This window comes from Sminthopsis crassicaudata, chromosome 5 (assembly GCF_048593235.1).
Source record: "Sminthopsis crassicaudata isolate SCR6 chromosome 5, ASM4859323v1, whole genome shotgun sequence".
NCBI classification, from domain to species: domain Eukaryota; kingdom Metazoa; phylum Chordata; class Mammalia; order Dasyuromorphia; family Dasyuridae; genus Sminthopsis; species Sminthopsis crassicaudata.
In genome coordinates this window covers 40991917-41012577 of record NC_133621.1, presented here as the reverse complement: position 1 = coordinate 41012577, position 20661 = coordinate 40991917, and the positions used below count along the sequence as shown (strand labels likewise).

General features: G+C 34.6%; 1 protein-coding gene across 1 annotated transcript in view; it reads left to right on the top strand.

Moving 5' to 3' along the window:
* Positions 1–19518, top strand: part of KIF15 (kinesin family member 15) — a 46237-nt gene extending 26719 nt beyond the window's left edge. The window contains exons 20-35 of the mRNA XM_074271692.1: positions 1697–1862; positions 3562–3712; positions 4516–4601; positions 5090–5159; positions 5538–5624; positions 7430–7534; positions 8247–8369; positions 11216–11362; positions 11884–11985; positions 12497–12661; positions 13993–14102; positions 14707–14782; positions 16505–16542; positions 17962–18127; positions 18392–18523; positions 18858–19518. Of these exons, the coding sequence (XP_074127793.1) occupies positions 1697–1862; positions 3562–3712; positions 4516–4601; positions 5090–5159; positions 5538–5624; positions 7430–7534; positions 8247–8369; positions 11216–11362; positions 11884–11985; positions 12497–12661; positions 13993–14102; positions 14707–14782; positions 16505–16542; positions 17962–18127; positions 18392–18523; positions 18858–18944 (1811 nt within the window). The 3' untranslated portion in view covers positions 18945–19518. The remainder of the gene's footprint in view (positions 1–1696; positions 1863–3561; positions 3713–4515; positions 4602–5089; positions 5160–5537; positions 5625–7429; positions 7535–8246; positions 8370–11215; positions 11363–11883; positions 11986–12496; positions 12662–13992; positions 14103–14706; positions 14783–16504; positions 16543–17961; positions 18128–18391; positions 18524–18857) is intronic.
* Positions 19519–20661: the final 1143 nt, after the last annotated feature.

The following is a 20661-nucleotide window of genomic DNA, read 5'->3' as shown; positions in this document are numbered from 1 at the left end:
TCTTATGACATTTCTCTCCTACTACTGAGAATATTAACCTTCATGGTCTGTTTCTTTTTTCAGATTTGTATAACATTTGAAAAAAAACCTCATATTTTAAAGTGTTTATGCTGCCTTGAAAAGTGCCTATAAAATACTGTATGTAGATTCTTGAGTCTTTTGCTTCTCTACTCCTGTGTTTGCATCTGTGATATATCTATATGAGTGGTCCCTCAAGTGTCACAGAGATGAGACCCGTCTGTGGCTTCTGTTTTCCTCTCCCTTTTATCCCTCTCTCTTACACAAATAAACTCCAGTGGTTCTCTCTTACTTTCAGGATCAATATTATCTCCTCTATTTGGCTTTTAGCCCACTCATAAACTGGCCCCTTCCTCCATTGCTAATCTCTTCACACTTAACTTACACACATTCTTTAATCCAGGGATCTTGGTCTCCCAGCCATTCTTGCCATAAAATAATTCCATCTCCAAATTCCATCCCTTATTACTGGCTGGGCCTCGTTCCTAGCACATTTTGCCTTGATCTCTGTATCCTAGCTTTCTTGACTTTCTTCAAGTCTCAGTTTAAAGCCAACCCCCTTTGTTTTAGTGCTGTCTGAGTCTTTCTCCAGTTTATACTGTCTGTAACTATATTTGTACATAGTTGTCTGCTTATTGTCTCCCCATCAGACTTCTAGAGATTAGGCACTGTTTTCTGTCTTTATAGCCCCAGCGCATGGCACAGTGGCATATGGTAGGTTCTTAATAAAAGCTAAGAGAACAGGTTGGCTTTATCTTTTTAAAAAAAATAATTTGTTGCACATGTTTAACATATATTGGATTACTTACTGTCTAGTAAGGGGAAAGGGAAAGGAAAAAATTTGGAACACAAGGTTTTATAAGGGTGAATGTTGAAAACTACCTTTGCATATGTTTTGAAAATGAAAAGGTATTATTTAATTTTAAAAGATATAAATTGAAATTAGAAAATAAAAATAATTCATATTTACAAAAGAAATCCTACATAAAGTTAGATGCTCAAAAAAGGAGGGAGAAGAATATTTGAAGTTCTCAAATGTACTTGGTTATTACTGCTTAATTATACAATTTCTTGATTTTCAACTCAACAAAAATCATACTGGGGGAAAGTTTTACTTTGCTGACATCCTAATTATTGGCATGATGAGTTAAATTTCATTTTCAAGAATACACTCTTTTAATATGAGACATATGGATGCATCCTCCACCAAAGGAGATCACATTTACTCTTTGCTTCACAGAGTAGATGGTCTTCTTTAATTACTGTTGACACATTTTTGATGAGCCCCTCTGCCATTCAGCTAGTTTTTGATCATAGTTACAAAGTCAAGTTTGTGTAAGACCTTTGGAGTTATATATCACTGATATCATCTATGCTGGTCTTTGAAAAACTACTTTCTCAGGAATCCCTACTTTGCCCTCATTCAAGAATCTCTACTTACTGACTTCTGATTTCCTTCAGATCCCAGCTCAAATCTCACTTCCCCTTGGAAATCATGTTCATTTTCTCTTTATTTGTTGCTTACATGTTTTTATTTATGTTTCTGAGACTTAGCAAGTTAGACACTTACTAAGTGCTGGTTGACTATAATATCCATGCCATGATATGGCATCAAATTGGATTTTTTTTTTAATACTGGTTAATTTGTTCATCTTAAAAAATTAATATTGTTTTTCAGTGATGACAAGTGAAATACAGGACCTGCGTATAGTTCTTCAATCTGCAGACAAGGAACTGTCTTCAGTAAAATTGGAATGCTGTTCATTAAGAGAAAATAAGGAAAAAGAGCTCAGTCAGCTTTCTCAGAAACATATGGATGTACAGCTTCAATTAGATAATGTCAGGTATTGCATTCTTGTTATCGATAAAATTCCCTGATAATTCAAATAACTGGAAGAATTTTTGGAGTTTTCTCATATTTGAACACCTACCACCACCATCCTTTCTTCCTTGCATGTACTGAATTTGATGTGAGAAGCCCTGGGATAAATCCTGTCTTTGTTACTTGACAAGTTGTGTGAACTTGTCTCAGTAAAAGACTCTAAAAGGGTCAGACTAGCTAATGAGTTCAGGTTTCTTGCTCTGTCTCTACTGTCTATTAGCTGTCAGGGTTTTGAAACTCTGTATCTGAATGCTTACTTAGCCACTTCCTGCCAGTTGGAGCTCTTACTTACCCCTCTGGGCTTCCATTTACTCATCTGTAAAATAAGGTAATTGGACTTGAGTGGACCTCCTATATCTTTTCATAGTCTTTAAGTCTGGGTTTATGTGACTTTTAACCTCTCTTCCATTTCTGCAGGTACAATCCCATCAGTTTTAATGTAGATGGGCTCTCCTTTAAGAGGGCATTGGGTGAAAAATCTGGAGCTTGATCTTAGGTTTAAATCAAACAAATATATTAATGATTTTGCCTTAAACATTACCTATCTTGTTTTATTTTATTTTATTTTTTTTTGGCTGAGGCGATTGGGGTAAAGTGACTTGCCCATGGTCACACAGCTAGGAAATAATAAGTGTCTGAGGCCAGATTTGAGCTCAGATCCTCCTGACTACAGGGCTGGTGCTCAATCTACTTACTATATCATCTAGCTATCCCTTCATTTTAATTCTTAAGCAAAATATACTAACCATAATTTAAAGCAACTTTTGTTTGATACAGGGTGAGATTATGAGAATCCGTTGTGATACTGTGTGGTAACAGTAATGCCCTCAAGGGGTATTAAAAAATTACCCCATAGCTTTGTGCTTTTTAAAATTTTTTTATTCTCCATCTCAATTCATCTGTTGTCACTTTTTGCTGTTTTAGCTGTGTTTTCTTTAGCAGCTTTCCCTTTCCCTCCCTAATATTCCTCCTAATTTGGAGGGTGGGGGGAAGTGGGGAAAAACAGGGTTACTAGAACTGTATCAGAAGTAAGAGGAAATCTTAGTGGATTCTGAATGAAGATTAAGAGGGATTCTGTAATGGAAAAGTGTATAGATTTTTTGGATTTTATTTTGGTTGGTCAAAGTCTGTTTTAAACTAAGGGACTTCTACATAAATGAGTAAATGAAACTTATTAAAAAGTATATTTATTTGAGTAATGAAAAATTCTTTGTTTCATCCAGGATTCTCTTTAATTATTGAGCCTATTGTGCTTAATGATTTAATTTTAAAAACAGAAATTTTTTTAACAAACAGCTTTTGAAAAGCAAGTCCTACATGTATTGAGACCACACTGGAGACTGCTTAAGATTTAGTGAAGAAGCTGACTTTATCAGCAAATCTCCTTGCTCATCCTCTTCCTGGGGTGCAGTGGAAATAGCTTTCTCTCAAAATGAATCAGTGTTCCTGAGTTCTCCCATCTTCCCTGGCACAGAGAAATTGGATGGAATTGAAATATTTTAAAAATTGTAATTCAAACAAAATTCTTGGGCGCCACCCAACTTAAGTTGTGTTTGCTGTGGTGCAATTAAGTTGCAAATAATACACCTCTAAATAATCTGAATAACTAAAATACTTCGAATATCCCTATTTAACATTATCACAATATTTTCACAATGAAGACTAGAGCATGAAAAGGTGCTTGAAACAAAAGCCTGCCTGCAGGACTCCTATGATAACCTCCAGGAAGTGATGAAATTTGAGACTGATCAGCTTTCCAAGGAACTCCAAGACAGCCAAGAAGCAAATGCTACTCTGCAAACTGAACTCAGCGTAAGGCTTGTGCTTTTATTTTTAGTTATTGCCTCTGATGATGGGATCAGAATCTATAATACTCAGCCCCATTCAAGAGCTAGAATTCACACTCCTTTATCCATTTGATATAGCCAGTTTGGGTTTTAGATTAATTTGACAACTAGTTATTCCAATCATGGTTGATATGAGTGGTTTTGTTGGTGAAGATAATGAGTTGTGTTTTGATCATGGTGACTTTGAGATACCTACAGAAGTTGTAGGTGTCCAATAGGCAATTGATGAATTAAGACTGAGTTTAGGAGAGACTATAGCTAAATGTATAGATTTAAATTAAAGTACTGAAATTTTCTTAACCTACAATTTGGCCATTTTGTTCATTTTATATCCTAATTTGAAAAACTTCAGCAACCCATGGTGCCCCGTTGCTTATGAAATAGTATCTTTTTTTCTTATCACTAGACATTTTGGGGCCTCCACTCAAGCCAGCTCATACCTTCCTCTCCCATCCCACTTCCCTTGAAGTTTTATCTTCCAAAGCTATTTTGGCAGCCAGACTATTCTATTCATTGTTTCTCAAATGGGACATAGTGTTGGCTCCCACCAATTTTTACTCATCTGGAAGTCCTTTCTTCCTACCTTCCACCACTTAACCTGCATCCTTCCCCTGAATTCAATGCCCATCTGAAGTCCCACTCAAATAATTTCCCTCCTTGTCTAACATAGTTTTACTTTGCACAAGATAGGCTCTAGAAAATGCTTATTGATTGGTGTTACTGGTATTGATAGGCCAATAATTAATTTTTATAAATTGTGTCCTTTAGAGTTTGTTGGAGCTTTTAGAAACAGAAAAAGAACGTAATAACAAATTGATATCGAAGTTGGAAGAAGACAAAGAAAATAATTCTAAGTAAGTACTGTTTAGTACTTTTTCTTCAGATTTATAGAATATTTTATATTTAATACCTTTTGTTAAATATTTATTTCTGATACTATATTGGAAACAATAACTTTTTAAAAGCTTTTTCAGATAAATTTAGGTCCTTTTTGTTAAAAATTTAAAATTTTATTGAACTTGTCAAATATTTGCCATTTAGTCATTGTTACTGTCTTTTACTAAAAATAAATTTAAATTAAATTATAAACAGTAACTAGGATAGATAATTAGCTGTCAAGTATCTGAACATCTCTAAACTAATCAAAATTGAATTTTAGGAAATTGAAAACAATTGTTATTAAAATGTCTATTTCTAATCCCACATCTTTATATGATCTGATATATATTGTATGATCACAGTAGGAAAGCTAACTTAAAGTTAATTCTTTCAGTCTTGTTTGCTTAGATTCATAGAATATTTGTTTGAAGCAAGTCACTTGTGAAATATATTTCTTTTTCAGGAAGTTCTTAGAAATTCTTGATTCAGTACAACAGGAAAAACAGAAGGAGACTGCCAAGTGTGAGCAGCAGGTAACAAGCACATTGTTATGTCAGCATTGGAGATTTTGTACTTCCTAATAGGTATAGTGGGAAGACATTTTGGGAGATTGGAAATAAAATTTCTAGTCTTTTGTTCTATTTTATTAAACTAGCTTCTAACCTGCAATGATTCAGAAATTCTATATAATATGTAGCTGTGGTCTCTGAGATGGATTTCTTTGACAAACATTGTCTGATCACAGCTGGATTTTTGAACCAATATTCACTGTTTTAATTTTAATTAACTTTGTAAATAGATCTGAGTTTTACTCTTGTAATTTTAAAATAGAATGTAAATATGCTGCTATCCATGAGGAAAATTTTAATTCCAAAAACAATCTATCTACCTTTTTCCCTTCACTCCCTTAGACAGCAAAAATAGAGAAACTAGAACAGAGTTTGTCCGTGGCTGAGAAGACTATTGCCTCTCTGGAAAAGACCAAGGCTGCTGACCAGGTAAGAAGCTTGAAGGTATTCTTACTCCAGTAGAGTCAAAGTACAAGTCTTTGTTGAGATAATTAGGCCTGTTTCCTCTTTTAAAGGTTGACAAGTATTGAAATATTGCTGTTGCTTATAGGGAGGGACATGTAGTAGGTTTAAAAGAGGAGTGGAAGGAACCCTCATGTCTTTAGTGTCATATAGTGATGTGCTTGTCTCTGCAATTAGACTGGGCTTCTTGAAGGCGGCATTATCTTCTGCCTTTTTGTATCCCCAATGCTTAACATACCACGTAGCACATATGATAGTACTTAATACGTGTTTGTTGACTGGCTGGCATTTCGTAGGCTTTTTATAATGAGTATATGATGTCTTTCCTAACTTATGAAATATTCAAAGGCTACCCTTCAGTAGCTAAGAAACAAAAAAAGGGAAGGGGGGGTATATTTCATTAGTTATGGCAATGTGTACCTCCTTCCCTAATAACCTTTATTCTTTTAGCTTCTTGTTTTCATATGCTAAGAAACCATACAACTAAGCTTATTAAGAATTATCTTTTATATAGGAGTGGTCTTTAAGAGCATATTTAATTTTAATGAGTAAAATATGAGGGCATTGTTACAATTATCAGAGTTTATTTTTACAGCATTTGGTGCTATGTTTTAGAGGGAGGGATATGGTTACTGGAAGTTTCATTTGTTGAATCAATTCTCTAGTTCTGGCAATGGCCTCCAAATGGATCTCCCTATTCCAGCCCATTTGCCTTACTGCTGCTAAAATGATTTTTCTTAAGTGTAGAACTAAATAATATTACACACTTACTCTGTAAATTCCAGGCTCCCTATTGCCCCTAGTATCAAATAAAATACTTCCATTTAGTTTTTTAAAGAATTTCATAACTTTTCTCCCACATTTCTAGCCTTACTGTTAATTTTCCTCCTTCTCTGTACATTCCAGCCCCATTAATCTTCTCTGCTCTTTGAACACAGCTATCTCTCTCCCATGTGTTTCTGGAATGTCCCACTTCATCCCAGCCATTTCAAAGACTCCTCTTCCTTTAAGAGAAAGGCAAAATGACTTGTGTCCTTCTCCTTCATATTTTTACTTTTAACTCATTCTTGCTTGTAATATTTTTTTCTGGATACATAAACTTGATATACATTTTGTCAATTCTGCTCAAACATGTGCTGTTTGGGAATACGAATTATTTTATTTATTGAATTTGTATCCCCTGTGCCTATGGATAATTGACATTTGATAAATGGCTGTTGATTGATTAATTAACTAATTAGCTGAAATTTAAATGAAAGACCAAAGAAAATATTAGATAGTCTGTCTCCTCAAGCCTGCCACTCTAGATGTTGTGTTTTGAGGCCCAAGTAGTCAGTTTCTCAACTAGCAGCTGCAGGTCATGTGACTCTCTTCCTTTAAAGTCAGTTTCACACTTGTGAGATCCCAGGGAAGGCTGAAAGAGGAGGCAATTTCCAAATCTTTGTTTTTACATCTAAGGATCAAAACCTTGGCTTCTACTAATAATTAAATTGTCCTTGAGAGAAATAGACAAATGCACTGATCTTGGCAGTTGGGTAAGCGCTCCTAGTTTGTCCAGTCTCTCACCTCTAAAGAACCTCCCTGAAACTTTACAGGTCCCTTGGTATGCAGCCAGGCACAACAGTGTGAAGCATAAGTGAGGTGTCAATTAGAACAGGCTCCTTTTAAATGAAAATGGACTGGCAACTTAGAACTAGGAATTCCTGGTCATTGTTGTTAACAAATAATAATGGATTTATTTTCATAAAATATTGTTTTTTTATGGTTCTTAGGAAGCTGTGGTTGACCTCATGAGTCAGATCCAGGACCTGAGAGCATCTGTTAGTCAGAAAAATGGGAATATAGATATGTTAACAAGAGAACTAGAGGACATTAAAGTAAGTTCTACTGGTAATAAGATATTATCATTATAACTGTTGCATGGGATTTTCTTTTTTTTACTATAATTTTGTGCATAGAAAATTACCACTTAATATTTTCCTTTATTCCCCTTACTTTTGTTTGAAAGAGCTACAGCATCATTCATTAGTATAGACTATAGCCTCTGTCTTCTCATTTCTCTGCATTTCTGCCCTATGTCTTAACCAAAACTTGTTATCCCATGATTCTTACTAATAAAATAGTCTTCCAAAGACTGTGATTAAGATTAGCATTATCATATTCTATGTCTCAAGCAAATCTATAAATCAGGAGAAAAGTATAGCCATAGCCAGCATATGGTAAAATGATTAACAACCTCTTGGGGACATATAAATTGGGACAGAAGATAAAATAGACCAAGTGACAGTATAAAGGTATTGGGCCTCATTCATAATCTTTTGTAAGCAAGTTTACATCTGCTTTGGCCTTATCTTTTACTTTTATCTCTATTGACTCTTTGTATCTGTGATGATTTGTATCACATGGCCTATTTGTCTTCAATACCAAATGGCCCATTCTCTCACTACCTGTTTTATGTCCTGTCAATTTTTCCAGATAAATGGTAATCTAATGTCATCAGGCTGGGATTTCACTACATGCCAAAATTAATTTTAATTTGCATTGTCTTCAGATGAATAGCTCTTTTGATCATAACATTTTGTTCTTCAGAGCAAATATAACTCTACCTTGACTGAAAAAGATGACTGTAAAGCAGAGTTAAAGAAACAAGAACAACAGATTATGGAGCTTAAACAATCTCTTGATTTGAGAAAATTGTCTGATGATATCGAGGTAAATTTGTGTCTATTGTATGTGGTGTTTATATATATTAGACTATTAAGCAATAAAAGGTGTTTAAAATCAGATAACTTCTTCCCAGAAATATTTAACATTGATTGCATTGGGAATTGAATATTCTTTCTTAAACAAGAGGAGTAAGATGTCCCAGTGAGCAGAGCTATGGCCTCAATCAGGAAGACACGGACTCTGCTTGTGGCTCCAGACTGACTTTGGAGGATAAGGAAAAAAGAGTCTCAAAGAGGACTTTGAATTTTTCATGTTGTTATGATTGAATTAGTAGTTGTGTTGGAAATGAGAAATGGGGAAATGAGAAGGATAAATAGATTAGAAGAGGGAAATAGTTTAGCTGTTGTTGTTTTGTCTCAAAGAAAAGGGAAAAGGACTTAAACATACAAAAATATTTACAGCAACTTTTTTTGAAGTGGCAAAGAATTAGAAATTGAAGGGTTGTCTGTCAATTGGGAAATAGCCAAACAAGTTTCGGTATGTGTCTGCAATGAAATACTATTGTGCTGTAAGAAATCAGAAAAACCTGGAAAGACTCATATGATCTGATTCAAAGTGAAGCGAGCAGAGCTAAAAGAACATGGTACTCAGTAACAGCAATAGCGTAAGATGATTAACTGTGGAAGACTTAGCCACTCTGATGGGCAATGATACAATTCCATAGGACCCATGATGAAGTGTTGGCAACCTCGAAAGAGAAAACTGATGAACTCTGAGTGCAGATGGGGACATAATTTTTTTTTTTTTTTTTTTTTTTTTTTTCCCCCACCATTCTCTTACTTTTTTCTTGTTTGGGGTTTTGGGAATGTTTTTGTTTGTTTTTGTAACATGACTAATGTGGACATTTTTTATAAACAGTAAAGTCGATTTTTCATTTAAAAAAAAAAAAAAAGCAACATTCTCACTTAGACTTCTTGGAATCCACCCCAATTTCTGATAGGGGCAGTTAATCGGTTCCTTACCTCTGGAAAGCTGCTGATTGCACTCCATTGTATCATATCTTTTTTCTTGTGTGTGTTTGTTTTTTTTTTTTTTTTTTTTTTTTTTTTTTTTGTTTTGTTTTGTTTTGTTTTGTTTTGTTTTGTTTTTGTTTTTTTCTGGGATTTTTACTATTTGTTTTATTCTCAAATAACATAATAAGAGATAGAAAAGAGCACTCTAATCAGAGAACTGAATTCTAGACCTAGTCATGCTTCTTGTTACACACCCCTTAAGCTTTATTGCTTAATCTTGAACAAGTGGCTTTTCTTTGAATCTAAGTTTCCCTTCTGAATAAAATGAGAGGTTATGTTAGATTAGAGATTCTTAAACTTTTTCTACTTATGATCCCATATATATAAATTAAGTATACAAATCAAATATTTATTTGTAGTAAATCATGATTCCATTGTCTCCTACGCCATTCAGTTTATGTGACCCAATGTGGGGGTTAGATGATACCTTAATTCTAAATTCTAAGCTCTGTAACTGAGGACAGTATAGAAATAAGGCACTCAAATGTGAGCTCAGGAAAACTGATGCTTTATTTTTTATTTTCTTTGTAACTCCAACTCTTAGCACAGTATCTTGTCCACTTATGAGATGCTTATTGACTGTCTGAAATATTTTAATGCCAAGAAAATGAAAACATTCTTAGATTTTTGGTTGACATTTTTTTAGCTTAATTTCTTTTTTTAGTTAGTTTAGTTAGATTAGTTTAGTTTGGTTTTTAGTTAGAAGGAGAATTATGCCAGATGTTAAGCAAGCCTTCCTTCAGTAGTACTTCAAACCTAATCTAAAATTTAGCTCTCTAGCCCTTAGTTCCAGAGCATATTGCAGTGTCAGGCCTCTCTGGTCTCACTAAGTGCATTCATTCTTCTTCACAGAAGGAAAAAAGTTCCAAATTAAGTGCTGGCCACTCTTTTTGGAGTGAAAGTTCCTGTTAAAAACCTTAGTCACATTTTGTTTAAGTGAGATCTTTAAAAGTGAGAAAGCACAGAGACCTGGGGATGCCAGCTGGACTGCCACAGGTATTCCTTGGTCTGCCATTATTTCTCCAGTAATTAAATTTGCAAGAAAGAGGTGGTCTTTTATTTTTTTCTGTTAGCTAAGATTTGGTTTTGTGATTGTGACTTTAAAATGTTATTGAAAGTTTATATTCAGTCTCAGATATTTGACACTTACTAGTTGTGTGACTTTGAGAAAGACTCTTAACCCGGATTGTTTTGCCAAAAAATTTTTTTGATAGTTTTTTTTTTTTTAGAAATTGCTGGGGCAGCTAGATGGCATCTAGATGCAGTGGATAGAGTGCTGGGCCTGAAGTCAGGAGGACCTGAGTTCAAATCTGGTCTCAGACATTTAACACTGCCTAGCTGTGTGACCCTGGGCAAGTCGCTTAACCCCAATTGCCTCAGCAAGGGAAAAAAAAAAAAAAGTAGCTGTGTAATTATATTAATCAGTCTTGTCAATGAAGAAAAGATGAGAAAATGTGCCTTCTCCCTCTGTGCAGAGATAAGTGATTTATGGATATGGCACATTGTATGTACTGTCACACTCAATTGACATGTAATTTAGTTTTACCTTTTTTTATTCTGTTTTACAGGTTAACACTGACAAGTGAAGTAGAAAGGGATATCTTAAGGGAAAAAAAATTAAATTAAAAAAAAAAAGATGGTTTAAAAATTAGATGTTCCCCCCCCCCTATTTTATTTATTGATATAAGAGAAATGTATGGTGACATTTAATTTTAGTTTTTTGAATTGTATATAAAGTAATGGTTACTGAATTCTCATGGTGTTTGCATAAATAATCTTCCATTTTTCATTTGGGGTTGGGGTGTTATATTCTAACAGAAAGATATGTTGTGTGAAGATCTGACCCATGTCACTGACCAGCTAAACAAATTAACAGAAGCCTCTAAAAAGCATGCTCTGTTGCTTCAGTCTACCCAGGAAGAACTAGCAAAGAAAGAAGCTTTCATTGAGGAACTTCAGGAACAGGTATACTTAGATGAGGCTATCTCCGTAAGAATTTAAAATGAACTTATAATTTACATTTAGCCAATCTATATAAGCTACCACATAAGCTTTTTAGATCATTTGCAGGAAATTATTAAATAAATTTGGAGAATGTTGAATTTTGAATCTTTAGGAACATGTTCTAATATAATTCTATAAAGGCAATTTTGTTCTCTCAAATAATAGGTTATCAGAAATGTGTCACTTATCTTGACAGTGAGTAGATAAAAGGTTTATTCATTTAATGGGTGGTTACAGGGTTAAAGATGAAAAAAAATTAATTTTAACTAGCAAAGTGGTAGGAATAAGCCATCTTGTAGGAGCAGCAACTTTAGTAGGATTTTGGGCTTTCGAGGGGAAATGTGGGGTATTTGACATTTTGTTCTGTTTCAAATTGTGAAATGTTCAAACCAGTTTTCATATCTTTTGAAAAGCTTGCATATTCTTTATGAACATGAAACCTGCATTTTTTTCAAAGTTAATATTTCATTTTGTTTTCATAGCTAAGTCAAAAAGTTAAAGAATTGGAACAGAGGAAGAATGCATATAGTTTGAAAATGAGACACCTAGAATGTGTGATGGATTCTGCTTCTGGATTTCCACAGGTACTTTTAAAACAACAGTTCTGTTTTCAAGCAAAGATAGCAGTTTCAGAGATGACAAATGTCCATTTGAAAATCATAATTAGAACTTTTTTAAATGTTTACACACAATTAAGAGACATTACAGGAAAATGCTGGATTCAGGGTCAACCAGAGTCTGAATCCTGTCTCCTGACATTTAGTAGCTATGTGCTCTTAGGAAAGTCACTTAACCTCCCTTACCCTCATTACCATACAAAATATGATAATAGTAATTAATTTGTCTTGCAGGTTGCTATGAATCTAAAATGAAAGTGTTTTTTAAATGTTTTGTAAACTTTGAAACAACTTGTATTATTAGTAGTGAAGGTATTCTTTCTCTGTGTCTTTTGGCTGATATAACAAAATATTCTTTAGATTTTTAAGTAGAAGACAATAAACTAATAAGCTTTCTTAGGTATGTAGTGCTAGTGCAGTTAAAAATAATTTTTGTTAAAATTACTAAAATTTAAGAATTAAAATATATATTTTGCAGAGTCCTAAAACTCCACCTAGTTTTCAAGCAAATCTGGCAAAGCTCCTAGAAACACAAGAGCAAGAAATAGAAGACCGAAGAGCCTCCACAATCTCCTTGCAGCATCTTGTAACAAAACTGAATGAAGAAAGAGATGTCAAAAACATTGAAATCCTTAGACTGAAGGTACTTAATTAAGTTCCTGTTAAACAGATCGAAAACTCTCCTTTGAGGCAACAGAAGAACCACTTGCTTTTTTTTGGTTCTTCATATTTACTACCTGGTGAGGGAGGGAGTTTCAGTATTACCTCAAGAAAGTGATGGCATTCTTTTTGGGTCAAGAATGGGTGTTGATGATATCCACTACTCAGGAAAGAATGAAGACGAAAGCTCCAAAGGGCCACGTAACTGGGAAACATGGAGGTCTTGAGTTACTCTGGAGAGAACCTAGGACAATGGAAGCATAAACCAGACTGCAAGAAGCTAGATAAATAGTGATTGGGAAGGAGTCTGGATATTAGCTTCAGAGGGTGCCTAGATCAAGAGAAAAAGGGTTGTTTTCAGAATATTAGAGGCCCAAGTATACTTGTAGGCAAAGGATGAGGAGAGACTAAAGATTGGTGTGGAGTCTGACTGTGGTTTTAATAAGAAGCTATAGGGAGGCAACAGGAGCAAGGATTTTAACTTTGGCAAGGAGGCGGCCCACTCATTCTTGGAATCAGAGAGATGGAGGCAAGAATGATAAAGGACTTAAGAGTTTTAATATAGTGAGAAGGGAGGTTGGAGGAGCTGGTTCTTTCAATAAAATAGGTAAGATCATCTGGTAAAAGAGATGATCTTGAAAGGTTTGGAATAAAGTTTTTAGAGGATTGTTATACAATGATAAATGTCCAGATTACAGACATTTACTTGGTGCACACATAGGTCCCTGACTTTTTCCAGCAGCATTCTGCTTGTCAGGTTTAAAAGTGAAAAAAGTTATTGGGCTACCAACAATTACATATTCATAAGAAATAAGAATACATCAAGAGTAGTATTTCTTCATGGTGTTAATGGTCTGCGCTATAAAATGCATCAGACTTAGGTGCCAGTTAAGATTTGAGGATGGGGTAAGGATGATAAAATTTGCAAAATAGACTACCATAACACTATTTTTTCCTGTTCCCATTTATTAAGTGCCTCTTGTGTGCAAGGCACTATGTTAATTGTTGGGGATAAAAAGAAGAGAAACAACAGAATCCTTGCCCTTAATAGGGAGCTTATAATCTAGGCTGTTGCTGCATGTGTAGGCTCTAGACCATCCTCCTCCCAGGCATTAGAGACTTCTGCCGACCGCTTATGTTTTCTTAGTCTATGAAATATTTTACCTCAATTTTTTATTGGCTTGTCTGCTCCAGAATTTGATTTGAGCCCTTATTTTAAAGTTATTGGGAGGGAAGTGATGGGGAGTTCACCTGGGTGGCTGCACATAGCCTGCCATATTGGCTCCACCTGAAAGGCATGTTTTATGTCTTTAGGAGCAATTACATGCATTCGAGAAAACACGCTTAGAACTTCAGCAATTAACAGAGACAAATAAAAGTCTGCAGAGCCAACTTGATGATATTAAGAAGCAAAAGAGAAGCAGGTAAGAAAAATTACCTAAGACCCTCTTGCTTGTTACTTGTGATTATTTAAAGAATGAAGGTTTTTTTTTTTTTTTTTAAACAGGAAATTTTAATTTTCTTGCCTATAAGCAAGAGCTAAGAGTTAATAAAGTATAGCAGTTTCCAAAATTGTTTTAATAAGTACTTTCTTAGTAGTACTTGGAAATTATTGAGACATATTTACTGCTGGTAGGAATTTTAAATTTAGTTGATACTAATGAGAGGCAGTTTGATGTATTATCTAGAGGAGCTGCCTTTGGAGTCAGGAACACCTCAATTCCTTTTTATATTCATGTTGTATGACCAGAGACCAATCATTTAAGTTTTCAACGTGCAGGGCAGCTTGATAAGACTATATAAGTTACAGTTGAATTGCTTATCTACATTTGTGAAGAAATTTAAATACCAGAGAGTTCTCTACACCAATTGAATCATAGGTCAAGGCTTCCCTCCACCGAGGCAAATAAAATTGTTACTGAAGGTGTTAATAATTGCCTGATATACAATTTTGATTTTGGGAAACAGATAAAATCATATTTTGTTTTTAAAAAGTCAGTATTTTTTGTTGTTATTTTCTTTATATAGTGATCAAATAGATCCAGATATTCATCACCTGAAAAAAGAACAAGAAAAGGAAATTGTTGAAGAAAGACTCGCTAAGGTGTGTTTATCATCTTTTTAAGACAGAGGGAAAATATCCAAAATCTCCTTTCTTATTTAGGTGAACATTTTTGTTGTTTTCATTTAGAGTTTGAAAGTTATTCTTAATGCATATTGACTACCAAATGCTAAAAACTCTTTTGAGGAGAGGGGAAAGGGGAGATACAACCAAAGCAGTTCTTTTTTCCTCCCATGGGATAGTCATTTATAATAACTTTATTTTTCAAAATATATGCAAAGATAGTTTTCAACATTCCTTTCAAAACAAGCAAGCAAACTACAACAACAAAAATGAAAACACTATGTTGTGATCCACATTCAGTCCCCACTGTTCTCTCTCTGGATTCAGATGGCTTTCTCTATTGGGATTAGTCTGAATCACCTACAACTACTAACTTAAAAAACAAAACAAAACCAAAAAAAAATATATATATACCAATCTTTACTGAACTTTACTTTGATTCTAAGGATACTAAAAGGTTACACATCTGTCCTAACTGTCAGAGGTGGAACTCGAATTCAAGTTCTTTATCCATATACCCTGCTGCCTCTCACAGACAATTCATTAACTATAAAATATTTTCATTGCAACACAAAACAGGGTCATCATCTCTAAAATTAACTTCAAAAATATGAAATAACAGCTAGAAATGATGTCTTAATGGAAAAAAAACAAACAAACATGATATAGCATGATGTAAAATAAAATCCAATCAATCATAAACAATAGTAATATAGATGCAGAAAACTAATTGAGTAATAGAAGGAAGCAGGGTGTCATCTTGCTTCTTTTCTGGTGGGACCTCACTGGGAATGTTATGTCAGTTATGGAAGCCACATTTCATACGTGACAAAATTAAGATAGCATCCAGAGGAAGATATCTTGGTTATAGATCTGAAGCCATGCTATTCAAGAAGCAATGAAACAAACTAGAGATAGTCTGTCTGAAGAAGAGGAACGGGTGGAGCATGATTGAAGTCTTCAAAGATTTAAATGCTGTTGTGTGATGGAACTGATTCTTGATCTTTAAGGGCACAGAGCAGAAGCAGGCCCAGTTCAACATACTTAGAAATGTCCCACAATGAAAGCACTGGCCTCAAAGGCATTAAAGTGATGTCCCCTTCTCACAGAGGCTGCCTGGCTGGCTCCTTGTGGGGAAGGTCATCCTTGACACAGCTCATGATGTGTCTCACAGGTGGACTAGCAAACTTGAAGTCCTTTCCCTTTCCTTGCCTATAATTTTATGGTTATGATTAAAATATTTTTTCCTTGGTATTACTTTATGGACATGATATAGTGGTAACTTCAGACAGTTTAAAATTGAATATTGATAAACTTTGTCTTATTATAAAGAAACTACTAGCATTCACAATGATCACAACAATAAAAAAGAGTTGGGCATGTGTCAGGAGATTCTATCAATTACGTTCTGTGAATTCCAAGTTTTTGAAGTAAAGATTTAATATTTCTTTTGAAATCATTCAGGAATCAAATATTTATTAAGCACTTAATATCTGCAGGGTACTGGTCTGTTCACTAGGACTACAAAGTTAAGCAAAAATTTTATCTTCTGCAGGTTAACTTGTGCTGTTAATTTTTTATACTCCTTCAGTATACGATATAAAACAAATAGAGCAATTTCTATCTTTTTAAAAATTTATTTTAAACAGTCTTTTTAGAAACTTAATCATATTAATATGTATCCATTTTGGTCTTATATAGAATAAAGCAGTTGAAGAAATGCTGAAAATAAAAGCAGAGTAAGTTAAATATTTCATGTATTTATAATTTTAATTCTTGTAAATATTTTCATTCTCCAATTATAAAGGTAGAAGCATTTGTTAGATTAATAAAGTATTACTTTTGGCAATACTGCAATTTTTTGTGTAATTAAAATTTTTTTTTAACACAATGACATTCTAAGTGACTAAAAAGGTTTATTATATAACTATACATATGTCTTTCTATATGTATGTTACATATATTTTTATGTAATATTACAAAAGGATATATACCAGTGTGGTTTTTTCTGTTCTTATTAATCAGAAAAACTTCAAATTTAATGTGCAGTGACTCAAAAATGGGAAGTTGACTGTTGATCAGTATTAGAGTTTAAAATGCTTGCGGAAAGTGTGGTATCTTCATTTTAGCCATTTCTTTGTATTCAGAAAATTTTAAGTCAAACTATTGATGAGATTGACTTATCAATCTTAGTATAATGGTGATTTTTTCTTTTTTTAAATTCTAAAGAGATATTTGCAGCAGCCCTCTTGTATGGGTACCATCTTACTTCCTTTTTACTCCTACTCCTTCATTTGTTCCTGAACCTCTAAATTCTTTTTAGATAAGATTATTTATTAGAATGGTTTTCTGTAAATCAAAGAGCTCAAACCTGCAGCCCACACCAGAACCTGTTTAAAATGTAATTGAGGATTATTTAACAAACATACGAAACATCAGAACACAGATAATGTTTATATGTGGTTTTCTAATTCAGTATATATCCCAGAAGAATCCTTAAGTGGGATCCAGTGACTCCCATTTCTATTTGACTATTAACAACCCTTCTCAAGAGCACCCATCCATCCCCTTGGTGCCCTGTCAGTTCTCATTTTCTGCAGTCATAGTTTCACAGAATCCCAGTTTTTCCATGTCCTAGCCAATACTCAGTGCTAAGACTTCTCAAACTGCTGTGGATAAAATAAGTTTGGAGGAGGGAGGAAATGTGTACTTTTTCAGCAGGTGGCCATAGAAATTTCCTTTTGTTGCCTAGAATTCACTTGTACTTGGTCTTCAGTAGCACATTCAAAGGATTAACTTCTGGGTTTCCTAATCCATCAAGTGAAACCAAGGTTCTTTAAGACCCTTTCCAGCTTGGAATTCTGTAGTCTAGAACACATTAGCACCAAATATAAATGTATAAAATAACTGCTAGGCTATACCTTTCCTAAATGCCAGCAGCTATTTATTATTTATTAAGATAAAATGAAAAGTCCTGTGTATCACTGCAAAAATCCAGCTTTGTGTTTCATATGGAATTACTGTGAGCAGTAGAGCCTAGAACAGCCCATGACCAGTTTTCTTCTACCCCAGGACCCGTTTTGAATATTATCTGCCCCAAAGAAATGATTTAGACAGTTTAATAACATCTGCCCATAAAATTACATTTATCTTTATAGATTAAAAGAAGTCAAGGATGTCCTTTCAGACAAAGAGGTAAACCAGATTAAAATATTGGAAGAATTAGAAAGGACAAGGGCTCTGGAATCAAAAGCCTTCCAGGAGAAAGAACAGTTGAGATCCAAGTTGGAAGAAATCTATGAAGAAAAAGATAAAATCTTGCAGGTTTGGGTTGATTTGTTTCAGTATTGTTTAGGCCACTTGTCTCTGTAGAACCAATGCATATAAAAGCCTCTTTTTATTAAAATGTTCTTTTTTCCTATGATTAGAAATTGCTGGAGCACTTGTAAATAAATAAAGCATTATGACTAGAGAATATAACCTTATCCATATTTTTTGCTTAAGGTGTATATGTGCTCTTCTGTCTCCCCTTCCCCCCCAATGAAGTGACATAATGAAAATCATTTATTTTTGCTTCTTTTATTCCAGGAAACTAACATGCTAAGAAAGCAAGTAGAATTTCTTGCAGAAGAAAATGGAAAATTAGTAGGTCACACAAATCCAAACCAGAAGATTCAATACCTGGTAAAACTGAAGAAAGACAATGCCAGACTCACAGAAGTATGTTTTAATGTTGATATCTTTAATACACTAATTTTCATATGTTTTTTAAAGTAGATCAGAATTCTATTACTGAACTGATATAGACTAAAAAATCCTAATCACTTCAAGGCATTTTAAATATTTAAGTTTTATTAGATCCTTGTCATACGTACAACAAATATGCTTCCTACCTTATTTATCATAATTATAAAACATTTAATTTTAATTGTTCTAAAAGGTAGTTTGAAAACTGAAAGTTTTAGGAGTTTAATGTTTTAAACTTAATGGTGCTAGAAGCACTTGTAATTGTGTGAGAATTGGAGCTTCATTTTTTTTATTCTCTTCTTTTCAGGAAGCTGAAAAATTGCGTGTGGAAAATATCTTTTTAAAAGAAAGCAGGAAATTTGAGATTTGTCGAGATTCTGGTCAGATACCCTAAAAGTCATCGTGGCTTAGGAGTCTGTTTCCTTTGTCATAAAAAATTAAGTGGCAGCTCAAAGTATAATGGAGCATTTTGTCTCCTATTCAGCAGCCTTCTGATGCCATTCCAATTCCTACATCTCAAGGTGCTTAGAAAATACTTTCTAACTTTAAATGTTGGAGACGGTTTGTTTGTTTTGTTTTGTTTTTTTCATTTTGAAAATAAAACCCAGCCTATAACTGTGGTTTATATGGAGACTTTGGTGCTACCATTGTTTTTCATTTTTACTTGAGGCTTTTGGTAAATGGGTTGTGTGGGAGTCATTCAGTGTGCCTCAGTCTTCTCTGTGCTTTTCTCTAGTATTTTTTCTATGAATGTTCAAAAGCAGCTTTTCTAATTATCTTAACAACATATTTTGGTTTTTGAGACTCCTGGTTTTATTGGGTGTATTCACCATGTTTCCAAAATCTGACAAGATTTTTATTACTTTATCATCTGTTGAGCAGAAAATACTTCTTCTAGCACTATGTACTAGCAAAGTATATCTGTGAAACTAATAAATAAAATATTGGAAAATTTCTACTTTTCTCAATTATCTGGGAATAAAGTTATTTTGAAAGATGGTACCTGACCAGCACCTTAAACAGTGAGGAAAAGTGATATTCTTCCCCTCCCCCCAAATTCAGATTAATTTCTCACATATGTTTTAGAGCCACTTGATTAATACTTATGCAGAAATACATTTCTCTAAACAGAATAACCTAATTCTTCCCTTTGGGTACATTATTTTGTCATCCTTTCTTATGAATGGAATGGTTTTCTGGCTTGTTCCCATTGTAGGTCTTTCCCCCCCCAAATCATTTGGGGTTAAGTGACTTGACCAGAGTCACACATCTAGGAAGTGTTAAGTACCTGAAGCCAGATTTGAACTCAGGTCCTCCTTACATTAGGGGTGGTGCTCTATTCACTGCACTACCTAGCTTCCTCTATAGATCTCTTGTTAGGATTACTAAGTGAGAACTCAGGTTGTCTGGATGGTGACAAGGTGAGAATTCAGGTTTTCTGGACAATTACAAGGTGAGAACTCAGGTTGACTTGATAGAGGGGGCAAGCTCATTGGCTGGGGTGGTTCTTCCCAGAAGCCCTTGCATTATCCCACGCCCATTCTCTGGGAGGATAAAAAGAGACAGCACTGGGCGCAGAGAGCAGATCGGCCTGGAGAAGGATAAGAGCTGGAGGAGATTCAGAGCCAGGATTCAAGAAGAAGACTCTGCATTGCATCAGGCTTGACGGGGCTCTCTGCAGGAAGGGAAGTCACTTCTAAGGACAAGAGTTAACAGCAACTGCCTGGAGACAACGGTTCACTACAGGAAGAAGAATCTGTCTGAAAGATTTGAGTAGACACAGCAGATCTCTTCCCAGAGAGCGATCCGGCAGCTTCTGGAGACGACAGCTCGTTACAATTGGCGTCCACACGTGGGGCAAGGACATTTGCTTATCCTGACAAGAGGAGCTAGACCAGACCTTCGCAATTTGGCGCCCGAACAGGGACAGACACGGTCCTGATTCCAGTGGAAAAGCTTCCGATCTAGATCTCAGTCTCTCTGACCCAGAACCGTGAGTAACGAGGAAACTTTGTTAAAGATTAAGTGAGCATGCTAATAGATAAATAAGGAACTTAACTTGTTAAGGGTTAAACCAGGAATCTCTTATAGCTGAAATGGGGCAGATGTTA